Source organism: Schistocerca nitens, chromosome 5, assembly GCF_023898315.1.
Source record: "Schistocerca nitens isolate TAMUIC-IGC-003100 chromosome 5, iqSchNite1.1, whole genome shotgun sequence".
Classification (NCBI taxonomy): Eukaryota; Metazoa; Arthropoda; class Insecta; order Orthoptera; family Acrididae; genus Schistocerca; species Schistocerca nitens.
This window is the reverse complement of record NC_064618.1, coordinates 317,773,249-317,786,169: the sequence shown is the minus strand read 5'-3', so window position 1 is coordinate 317,786,169 and position 12,921 is coordinate 317,773,249. Positions and strand designations below refer to the sequence as shown.

General features: G+C 41.5%; 1 protein-coding gene across 1 annotated transcript in view; it reads left to right on the top strand.

Moving 5' to 3' along the window:
- LOC126259756 (5-formyltetrahydrofolate cyclo-ligase-like) overlaps positions 1-8,301 on the top strand; it is a 152,029-nt gene extending 143,728 nt beyond the window's left edge. The window contains exon 5 of the mRNA XM_049956748.1: positions 7,856-8,301. Coding sequence (XP_049812705.1) covers positions 7,856-8,103 — 248 coding nt within the window. The 3' untranslated portion in view covers positions 8,104-8,301. The remainder of the gene's footprint in view (positions 1-7,855) is intronic.
- The last annotated feature ends 4,620 nt before the right edge of the window (positions 8,302-12,921 follow it).

The following is a 12,921-nucleotide window of genomic DNA, read 5'->3' as shown; positions in this document are numbered from 1 at the left end:
TTTCAGCCATATGAAGATACAGAACAAGGGCCGGGCGGAAGCCTGGAAACACATTACAGAAAAGCAGTAGATCAGTGAAATAATTATATATTGACCGTTTCAATCAAAACACAAAGTGAGGTAGTCAGTGCTCCATGTGAATTACAAATTTTAAGAGAGAAACAATGAAACAAGAAGTAATATTCTTCCAGCTCCTAAAGAGACCTAATTAGAAAAAGTTGGAAACCATCTGAACAAAAAGTGGCTCAATTTTTGCTGACAGTGGGTGATTTGAGTACAAAGGCGGACAGTGTGGCAAAACCTACCCATTAGCATCGGTCAGTTTACAGAGAAAGCTTCATGTACGTGTAAAACACGAGCGAGTGCAGTAGATGCATGCATGTCTTCGCAGCGTGACCGGAATCCTACCGACGTAATTCTACACATGACTGGCTCCAAGGCAATGGATGCTAGTACATTTTAATTAAAGGTAGTGGCAATTACTGCGCAGTCCCATAGTTGCAGCTGAATGGGCTCCATCAACAGTCTGCTGATTAGGAGCTGCAAGAGCAGGTCTCCATGGTTTGATTGTCCCGAAGGAGACATTGTGAAGTGCCTATTCAGGAGAAATATTGGTTTCTGTTAGGCAACTTTATCGTCGGGGGGGGGGGGGGGGGGGGGGGGGCGTTTCCGCAGCTTTTTCGTTTTTTTACCAGGAAGCGTCTCCATGTAAAAAAAAGATACACCTCCACTATAACGTGTCTGATTCTCCAGTCTGAGCGCAAGGGCTCCATTTTTTAACGATTTACGCCATCTTTAGACGTTGTTAAACTATATGTTACCTTAGGGATCACAGCGTAATTGTTCTCGAGAGCTCATATCGATAAAGTAGATTGCGACCTCGATTGCTTTTCCCCTATCATCTGATGTCACATACACAGCTAACACATTAGCAGATTCAGACACAGAGAAAAAATATTTTAATAGAAATTTGCGTAACAGTTTTCTACCTTTTGAAATGTTCGTCCAATCGGCCCTTGACCTCGATTATTTGATTTGTAATTTTGGCTCCTGAATTAATGCGTGATTGTAAATGTTACTAAACAAGTAATCACGTGCTCTTTCTTGGTAAGGTCTGGACGACACATTCGCCGAGGCCTTTCCACATGTTTGTGATACATCGTGGAAAAGTCTCAGATTTACAATCTGAGAAAGAAGCTCCTCTAAGAGTACATCTTGAATACAGGAATGCCACTCAGTACGTGCCCTGCCATAGACATTTTAAGATATTCAGATCATTTAAGTCTCTTCCTTTCAGATGCTCCATGTGTGCCAAGCTGGTGAGTTCTTCATCGAAGATGAAGCTCAAAACCTTACTGAATCTTTAAAAGTGAAAGTGATGTCCCCCAGTCGCAGATCGGGTTGATTAACGACTACATACACGACTAAATCTGAGACACACGCATTAATCTGGGGACGAACTGAAGCCTGTAGTTTTAGCCGATAATTAGAGTTTCTTAACGTCAGTTGCAGTTTTCGACCAGTCCTCTCGAGACCCATAGACGAACAAAAGACTGTAGAATCGTCCACAAACGGACAGCATCAGACAGGGGTGCTGACTAAGGCCAATGAGCATTTTATGGGTAACATTGTAAACGCTCCCCTGTGAGACACCATCTTCGTGCGTGTATCGGTCTGAGGCCAAGTGCCAACTCCGTTCCTGAAGTATCGTCCTCATAGGAAGGATCGCTCCCTTCTGGGAATACAACCCTGGTGTTCCCACTCGCACAGTTGTTGAACGATATTTTATGTGCTTGTAGTGTCATGGACCTCTTCATTATATTTCATTCTTTTTTAAAACTGTCCATATATATTTTGAGAGCTTCATTTTCGCATTTAGTCTTGGTTATCATTTAACAAATGCAGAAGCACGTGTTAGACAAAACTGTGCCATAGTTATCTCCTTATATGAAATGTACTGTGGAGTGATGCCCAGAATCTAATAGGTCATAAACTGAACTCTTATGTGCTTCACAACTCCTTCTGCTCCATATAATAGTTTATAAGCCTCAAATTACTGTAATGTGTGTGTGTGTGTGTGTGTGTGTGTGTGTGCGTGTGTGTGTGTGTGTGTGAGTGTGTGTGTACCTTTATTAGTCCCTGAGAACTTTGTTACATTTGTGGACTAATAATTTTCAAAATAAGTCTCATTTCCATTACAAACCCACACAAACTTAGGGTGAATTTCTGTAGATGATAAACAATTCGTAACAAACAAACTTAGGAGACCACAGCATTCCAGTTTATCCACTTGAAGGGGACATGCACAATACTATAACTTAAAAGAGCCATATAACCATAAATATAACTCAGATCGAGCTAGTACTTGCATTACTGTGCCTCACACACCAAAACAAAAAAAATCGTCGGTACAGTGCTCTGTCTATGACAGTTTTTCGTCTTCAACACCTATTGGTCAGGTTAGCACCTCATTATTGTGCATCATGTACCAGCATAAAAATCGTTAATACGGTTATATCTGTGCCAGTTCTACCGTCTTGCACCCGAACTGATCAAAACGGCAAGCACCATGTACCAATGTAAAAAACGTCATTAGTATCAACGCTATGGCTCTGCCTGATTTTCACGTTGCACCCATATTAGCCAAAAGTGTAGCACACAAAATAACTATCCCGTAGATCAAGCTGGCACATTATTGCAGAAGATTTATCAACACAAAAGAAATAAAAACGTACAAAGCTTCAAAAATATAAATTTTATTGCCCAGGTCGCAGATGATGCGTGCTGATCACTAGTTTCAGCAAAGTTATATTGCCATCTTCAGATCATCGGATACGTGAATTATAAAGCCGCCAGGTACGGGCCATTTCCACCTAGCCAGTGAAAACATCACAGAAAAAACACTTCCAGGCATCACTAAGTACACTGAAATAAAAGCCATAAGTGTATCAGCGGGGGGCTCCGTACTGCCAGTACGGAGCCAGTTAGCCACACACACACACACACACACACACACACACACACACACACACACCTGTCAGCAGTAATGAATATGACAGCTCTGTGTCTCGCTAATACAGATATAGATTTTATTTTAGTGGTACTTAGTTTGGCATGGGAGTGTCTTTTTCTGTGAGGCTACCTCCATGTTCTCAATGGCTATATGGAAATATGCCACAGGTAGAGCCTTTAAAATTCACGTGTCAAACGATCTCTATATGACAATATAACTTTGCTGAAACTAGTAATCAGAATATGTATCAACTGTGAATAGAGCAATGATACTTTTATTTTGTAAGCCTTTTTACACTGATACAGTGTCAAGTAATTACAGAAATAAAAACGTTTTGATTTCAACGTCATCTTTATGCTAGGCCGAGAATTGTTCAACTGTTTTCTTTTTTTTTTTTCTGTCGTAATTCTCCTGACTGTTTTGATGCTGCCGGCCAAGATTTCCAGCCTCGGAGACTGGGCGTTGTGTTTCATCATCATCAACACGGAGTCACCCAATGTGGCGACAGCTAACAAGACTTGCAGATAGGCGGCCGAACTTCAATGGGTGGGGGCTACCAGCCGTCAGTGCTATACTAAGTGATGTGAAGCCATCATACAACTGTTATTCAAGCAATACTGAGAATATTCAGCCCAGTTGTCAGTCGTGTGATTATTGCCACAACATGTTTCGTGACAATCTTATTCCCTTTTCAAGTGCTTGAAAATTTTTCATGCCATTACACCTTTTCAGAGCTTAAAAACAAAGCACTTGAAAATGGGATAAGGTTGCCCCGAAACATTTGGCAATAATCACACGAATCACAACTGGGCTGAATATGCTCATTATTGCTTGAGCCATGAAATACGATCATTTCGTTTCATATTTTCCTTTCCTCGCCGATTCTGAACAGAACCTCCTCCTTACTTTATAACTGCAGCTACTTTTCAGCATTGTTCTGTAGCACCACATCTCAAATGCTTCCATTTTCTTTTCCCATAGTCCATATTTATTTACCACATAATGCCGTGCTTCGAACGTACATTCTCGGAAATGTTTGATACTAGTAGACTTCTTTTGATCAAGGTACATGTGCCAAATAAGTCCCGGTTCCTAATAAAGCCCACTCTCATTTCCTAGCATAGAAAGTTTGAAAACAGCGCGAAATGTCTTCGGTAGTGACAGCTTGTGACATTTAGTAGCCAAGGCAACAACTATTTCCGCACCCGCTCTCGTGCCGGCTATTTTACTTTCAGTTGTGCTCCGGCGTTCAGCAAAGGAGAGCTGCTTCTTATTTGCACGGTACGTTTCATCTAATGCAATCGTTTCGGTTATGAAGCATTTGTACTAGTAAATATGCATTTATGAACAGAAAATTGTGCTGTATTAAGATAGTTGCATTATCTTCCTAACAATAAGTTTCTTTTTAAACAATTAACGCACACGCGTTTTAAACTTGTTCCCAATAAGGCCCATCCGTGGCGCTCCAAACAAGGCCCGGGCGGGCCTTATTAGGCACCCTGTTGTATAGAGCTGTGCATAACTGCAATGCATACTTAAGTTCAGTGTATCCTGGGAAACCTCATGTAACACGTATTTACTATCTGCAAATTAAATCTAAATTATTTTATACATTTTTACCGAGCTATTAGTTGGTCGTTGCAAGAAATGTCAAAAGAAAACATTTTAAATTCGTTCTTGGTAATCTTTGTGACAGGGCGATCTGCATTTAGATCAATAACTTTTAGTAGCTATAATTGAAGTACGCTACTTTAAAAATATATATAATCACAGTTTTACAAGCCTAATTCAGGAACATCAGGTTTACTGGTAATGTTTGTTTTTAGATGAAGCCACAGAAAAAACGAGCAACATGGGATGCAGATAATTTAAAACGAGCTGTAGAAGCTGTTTCTGAAGGGATGCCTGTCAGAGCCGCTTCGGAAACATACGGGATTCCTCGACGTACGTTACGCAACCACATACGTTCTGGACTAACAACCAAACGTTTGGGACGAAAAACTTGTTTGGACGAAGCTCAGGAAAGAGAACTTTGCCAAAGAATTTTTCGACTCGCTGAAGTTGGGTATCCAATTACAGCAAAAGTGCTCAGAAAATGTGTATATGTATATTGTGAAAAGAATAGTGTGCATAATCCTTTTAATGAGACGAAGAGATTGGCTGGACGCAAGTGGCTCAAGCTCTTCCTACAAAGACACCCAGACATTGTAAGAAGGAGGGCACAACACTTGAATCCAGGAAGAGCTGCAAAGCTGAACAAGTTTATTGTAAATGATCGTTTTCAGAAACTGAAAACGGTCTTGTCCGAATTGGAGTTATTTGACAAACCCCATCTTATCTGTAATATGGACGAAAAGGGATGTCGCCTCGCACTCCACAAGTCTCCTGATGTTTTAGCCAAGAAAGGTGCGAAACGCTTGCACTTTGTTGCCCCAGATCATGGGGAAAACGTTACCATTGTCTCATGTGGCAATGCAATTGCACAGGTTATTCCTCCTATGATACTTTTCAAAGGAAAGCGACGCAAACCAGAATGGGGAGACTATTTGCCACCTGGGACTGCAGTAGAAATGACAGATAAGGGCTCAATGAATACTGCGACATTCATCAAATGGATACATCATTTTGCCAAATACAAGCCTGCAAAAGATGTTATTTTGATATTTGATGGAGCATCGTCACATGTGGACCCGTAAATTTGCGACGTTGCTGAAGAGCACAATATCAGACTTTTCTGCTTGCCCAGCAACACAACACATGAGCTGCAACCCATGGATAAATCAGTATTCAAGCCGTGTGAGTCTTACTGGGATGACGAAGTTCAGCTGTACTGGTCTACACATGAAAAGGAAGAAAACAGAGCAAGTAATAGACGTGTGTTTGGAAAAATCTTCAGCAAGGTGTGGCCAAAAGCAGCATCCCCAGTAAATGTCATGTCTGGGTTTCGTGCAACAGGGATTTATCCTTTTGACCCAGAAGCTATTCCAGACACTGCATTTGCTCCCTGTCGTCCATCAGAGTGTCCTGACCTAGAAGAGGACATGACAATTTCGCTGAAACAGGGAAACTGCCAGAGACTTAATCAGTCCCAAAGGCTTCCCGCAAAAAGGGGCGCCAGTCCATTGATACCAGTTCATCAGAAAGCGAGGCATATTCAGTAAAGGATAGTTCAAGTGACTTCAGTCTTGAAGATAGTGACGCACCTGAAGATCTCGAGTGTTCTTTCGAGGAAATTTTGCAAACCCCAAAGCTGAAGAACAAAACCCAAACACCACGGAAGAAGGCACTAAATTACAAGGCGCAAGTCGTATCTAAGGCACTATTCACGCAGACTCAAAAGAAAAATCGTACCAACGAAAGCACTGCGTCTAAGGCAGATTCACGTCGCCAAAAGATTTCACCCTCAGTAATGAATATTCAGAAGAAAAAATACAAAAATACTGACTCCACTGAAGCAAACAGCAGTTCTGCCTCTAAGAATGTGTTGCAAGAGGTTGGCTGGTTTTGTCACGTATGCTGTGAAGACAGGATATTCGACATGAGATTTTGCAGAAAATGTATGAAATATGTGCATGAAGATTGTGTAGGGTTGACACGAAAAGACGAAGTGCTAAATTTCCTGTGCCCCACCTGTAAAAAATGATTTAAATGAGCTAAACCAGTTTCAAAAATCCTTATTCATGTGTTCATTGAAAATGTAATGATTACGATAAGGAAACTTACTGCTGTCAGAACAATTTTGATTGCTGATTGAATGTAAAAATCTGAAAAGCTAATAAGCAGTAAGTACCTACAGTTCTGTATGAAGCGTTTGTAAAAACAAGTAATTATAAAGCTCTATGTATCATCTCATTCCACTTATTTCTAAAATAAACTTATATTACAACTCTTGCAGTGTATTCAAACAGTTTTCCTGCCATTTACACGCCCCAGAATGTTAATATGAATAGGTTGTGCCTACTGGCCATATTAGGAACAAGGTCTCCTAACAAGGACCACTTGCAAGGGTTAAACATTTTCTTTAAAATGATGATATTATTTAAATAAACTTTCAATGTTCATTTATTTTTGAACTCAATATAGTTGTAGGATGTTGCACTTACGATCTCGGAATCTTACCACTTAACACATACTGAATACGAAAATGCTAAACGTTAGGTGGGCCTTATTTGGTACGCGTACCTTTAGGAGTCCCGCTTCTGCCAGTGCTGATATACTTTTTATGTCCTCCTTGCTCCGTCCATCATGAGTTCTTTTACTGCATAGGTAGGAAAATTGCTTGACTTTATATGCTTCGTGATCTCCAATTACGATAATTTTCTCACAATGTTCATTTTTGCTAACTCTCAGTTCTTTCGTCTTTCTGCGACTTGCTCTTAATCCATATTCTCTACTCATCAGACTGATCATTCCTTTCAACAGATCCTGTAGCTCTTCTTCGTAAAATTAACTATACATCATCTTATCACTGCTATCCTTATACCTTGAAGTTCAGTGCCACTCTTGAACCTTGATTCTTCGATGTACAGAGTGAAAAGTCGGGGCGGAATACTACATTCCTGTCTTACATGCTTTTTGATGCGAGCACTTTGTTATTGGTCCCTCAATCTTACTGTTTCCTCGTGGTTCTCGTACATATCGTATATTACTAGTTTTCCCCTATAACTTACCCCAGTTTTTCTCAGACTGTCGAACATCTTGCGCCACATTACACCGTCGAACGCTTTTTGCAAGTCGCAATGGCCATAAGTTAAGAAAACAACATAGACCTGAAGGACTGAGTGTCCTAATGTGTCCGAGTGACACTAACTGAGCTGGGTTGCCGTGTGTGTGGCTGTGCAGGAGGCCTGGACCTGATCGTGGTGCCCGGGCGCGCCTTCACGGCCGACGGAGGGCGGCTGGGCCGCGGCGGCGGCTACTACGACGTGTACCTGGGCAGGCTGCGGCCTGAGGCGGGCTACGCGGGGCCCCAGCCTTTCACCGTGGGGCTGGCCTTCCGCCAGCAGGTCCTGCCCGACCTGCCGCTGGACAAGGCGGACGTGCCGCTCCACCTGGTGCTCTACCCCCCTCCAGAGGCCGGAAACACCTGAGCAACCCCACTGCTGCTGCACGTCTGGCTGGCTGTCGACAAACTGCTGAAGACCATCGCGCTTTCTCAATATGGATAGAGAGAGAAGGTTCACCTTGAAAACTTGGTAAATTTGCGGCTCGTTCTGAACGGTGGAGTAAACCTGCTACATTACTTAACTTGACATGGGAATAAATTCTGAATTTTTATACTTGGGAAACCATCTTTTCTACAGAAAATAATACCTTTATTACCTATTCTTTGTCATTCACTAGTCGTGACTGGACAGACAGCATCAAGAACAAAGGAATTAGACATTGGCTGCGAGTGGGCATTGATTTAAATCACTGAGAAAAGTTCAAAATTTGTGCTGGACCGAGATTCGAAACCGGGTCTCCTGTTTACTAGGCAGATGCTCTGACCACTAAGCCACCCGAACACAGTGGTCATCGCATTTGCACAGATTACCCTAGCATGCCTCCTCTTCCAAGGATTGGTTTGCAACAGCTACAGTGGCAGCTTGTCTCCATTCTGTGCGTCTTCCAGCTTTTCTCTTCATTTATTTATAGGTGTTACATCCCACAGCTTTCACGATTTGATACATGTACCTCAGCCGTGGTTTTCCTCTTGGTCTTTTTCCCTCGACATATCCCTCTATGATTGTGTTCAGGAGTCCTTTATGTCTTAATAGATGGCCTGTAAATTGCACTCTTCTTTTAACAATGAAACTCCAGAAGCGTCACTTCCCACCTGCTCTTTCCAGAACCACTTCGTTCGTGACCTTGTCGATACATTTTATTTTGAGCATACGTCTATAGCACTACATTTCAAAAGAATTTAGCTTCTGGTCTTCCTCTGTCCCGAGAGTCCATGTTTCACACCCATAGCATGCCACACTCCACACATATGATTTCAAAAATCTTTTCCTGATTTCAAGGCTGACGCTCTTTGATGTTAAGATGTTTTTCTTCTTGTTAAAAGCAGCCTTTGCTTGAGCAATTCTACTTCTCGCTTCTGCCTTGTTCCTTCCATCCCTGGTAACATTACTACCCAGATAAGTAAATTTATCAACTTGTTCAAGCATTTCGTAGCCTACATGAACTTGGACTTCCACTTGATTTTTTTATCGCATGCCATTACTTTTGTTTTTGCTTTATTAATTCTCATATTATATTCTTCCCCAATAACATATCCATTCTACTCAGCAGGACTACAAGATCTTCTTCACTTTCAGCTAGGACAGCTATATCATCGGCATATCTTATCATATCTATTCGTTGGCCATGAATTACTACACCTGTCTGTGAATTTTCCCTTACGTTTTTCAGCGCCTCTTCAATGTATAGGTTAAAGATAACAGGGGATAGTGCGCAACCTTGTCGGGCACCTTTCCGTATCTGCACATCTTGTTTTGTCCGTCCACGGATAACTGCTGTCTCGTTTTTGTACAGGTTCCATATCATTTTTCTATCTTTATAGTCTATTCCTACTTTTTTGAGTAGCATGCCTCCTGTCAGACACAAATTCTCAGCTTATCCACACACTAAGAGTGTAGAACCCCTTGCCCATTATCCTCGTCAATCGCGGCATTTCGCCGATTCCCGTAAGAGTCCGAGCCTGGTGTGCATCTGTACTGAAGAGAGCGTTGGCTGTCTTCGCCTTAATTGTACACATGTGGTGTCTTTTTAATTTACCATTCATTACGAATTAAGAAAAAAGGGAATTACAGACATAGTAGAACATATTACTATTACTAAGTCAACATCATTCACTGTCTGATTTCTGGTCAGGTTGCGTCGCATCTTTCGATTATGTATTAGAATAACCACTAAAACTAAGGTAACTGACAAGAAGCATTATACAACACTGATGTTATAAACAATGGTTATAAACAACAATTTGCAACTCTTAAATGTTTCCAATTTGTGACTTCACATGTGATGGTATCTTGCTCCACTTGTAGAGAAGAATGCATTTACAGAATGCAGTGCTTGAGCACACTTGTCAGAGGAGGAGGAGATTAGTGTTTAACTTCCGGTCGACAACGAGGTCATTAGAGGCGAAGCACAAGCTCGGATTAGGGAAGGAGAGGGGGGAGGGGGGGGGAAATAGGCTGTGCCCTTTCAAAGGAACCATCCCGGCATTTACCTTAAGTGATTTAGGGAAATCACGAAAAACTTAAATCAGGGTGGCCGGACGCGGGTTTGAACCGTCGTCCTCCCGAATGCGAGTCCAGTGTGCTAACCACTGCGCCACCTCGCTCGGTGCACGTGTCAGTCTACCTGTTGAAGTCATCACAGACAACGTTCGAACATCTGGTGGTATTTGGTTTCAGGGCTGATGTGGGAAAACTGTCCATCGTTTACTTAGACGACAGCTTGAAATACCAATTTCGTCCTTATTTCGTGTGTTGTGAATCTCTTGCCTCTTACAGAAGGATCCTTGCTTTCCTTTTATGTAGACAACCGAGAGTTGAAATCATACTGGGTAAATACTGTCGTTATTTTCAACTGCTTGAAAATGGGTCTGTAGTGATGGAAGATATTCTCATAGCTTACTTTTGTAGGAGCAATAGGTTTTTACTTGGAGTAGAGTCTCCACAGCAGAAATCCATGTGATGTGGCTGTGCAACAGTGTATAATATATTGTGATTAAGTACTGATTTGTTGTCACACATTTGAGTTATCACACATCTGAGTTTCCTGTGGAGCTCAAATACTCTTGCGAGCTTAGAATACGCATGTACAGTGTGTGTGTGGTCCACATCAGCTTGTTGTCAATTGTGATTCGCCGGCCACTGTGGCCAAGTGGTTCTAGACTCTACGCTCTAGGCCGCGCTGCTGCTACGGTTGCAGGTTCTAATCCTGCCTCGGGCATGGTTGTGTGTGATGTCCTTAGGTTAGTTAAGTTTAATTAGCTCTAAGTCTAGGGGACTGATGACCTCAGATGTTAAGTCCCATAGTGCTTGGAGCCATTTTTTGAATCAATTGTGATTCCTAGGAGTGTGACATTATCAACATCTCCTACGAGTCCACAGTCACGAAAGCTCCATAATGTTTACTGGGTTTTATCTCAGACCATGAATACTCTCCAGAAATTGTCGGCAAGTACATACTTCGTCGGGTATCTCATTTCCACGTCAGAGGCCATTAATATACAATCTCTGACTAGAAGTATAAGGACACTTTTATGTGTGAGGCGTAGTTGACAAATACTTTCATTTGAGATGGGCTCGCCAGTATGAAAAGAGGCAAGGAGTATTGTGCAGGAAATATTCTCATACCTGCAACACCATATTTCCAGCCAAATCCGCAGACACAATGTAGATCATCAGTTAACCCATTGAGTCCCAACAATACATATAATTGCCTTCATCATATTAACGAATATAAGAAGTGACTGGCAAAAACCAAATAATTATTTTGAAGAGGTGATTTCACTTTGGAACATAATTTTAATTTTTTTGAGTACAAAATTAATCTTTATTATCATTGTAAGCAACGAATACAGGAAGAAATTACATAAAGTAAACAGTTATTTTAAAGTCGTGTTTTCTCTTTGGAACCACTGGGACTTACAGTTTTGAACCAAATGTCATTTCATGAAATATATTTTAAAGCAGTTTCGCGTTTTTCCTAGACACAATCCCAAACCTCGAACTTCCATGAACTCATAATGCGTAAAACGAACAATAGTTAAATTACAAACAAATATGGGCCTAAAATTTAAAATATATATCAAAAATATATACTGCTATAGTGGTTTCATTTCGAAACCGCTCATAACAGCGGCAGTCTTGCCTCAAATTTACGTTACAATGGCCTTAGATATACTTCCTTTCACTGTCAATTATCTCCTCAATACGATTACCATTATAAAAACACGTCGTAGTCTACTACAATCACGTAGCACAGTCTCCTTGCTGACTGTTACTTTGAGCGCTTTAAGTGATTGCTACAACGCACTACATTCGTAGAAGTACCTTAGTGTATTACTAAATGTCTCTATCTTGCAATAGCATCGATTGTTGTTTGAGGCACTGGGACTTCAAAAAAATGAAATAGTGGTTTCAAAGAAGCTACTGATACTCAAAATGTTAACAATAATCCCGACAATGGCAACAGTAGAGATTTAAGGCGAGCACATTCTGATTAATGAAACCACATACCAAAATCAGCGACGCTTTCCACTCACGACGACATACCATTCTAAAACGAAATGACAGTAGAAGACTACACTTCCGTGGAGCCCCAACACACGTCATCCCCATACTGAATATACTCTTGAGCTTCTGCATCGTCCATGAAACCATACCAACGAACTGGAAGGTAAGTAAGACGGTGATGACAATAAGCCTGACAAACCAAGGACATACCCCCAACCATACAGACCATTTGTCTGTTAGACATAGTAGGAACCATCTTCGAAAGAATCATAACTGATTGGCTCAAACACTTTGCAGAGAACAACAGAATCCTCCCCTTGATTCAAGCAGGGTCCAGGTGCATTCGCTCACCAGTTGGGGCAGACTCGAGATCGGGAACGTTTAATGACCAGAAGAAGGGTACAGTGAAAGGGTGAGTTAACACCACACTCAAACTCGGTAAGTTTATACGCAGGTAGCAGGACTACGCGACCCTAGGCATGAATCAACAGGAATGGTCTCCCAGGCCCTCGCCGAGTTTGTCAGTCCTGTGAACGAGAGCAACTCTCTAACATTTGTGCAGAAACATATAGTGTTGCATTGTGTAGTTAAGTTCGTCATCGAAGAGAAAAGCTCGTCATGCATCCTATTTTTAGTGACTGAGGTAATATTTAACCTGCGATGGTTATAAATTCA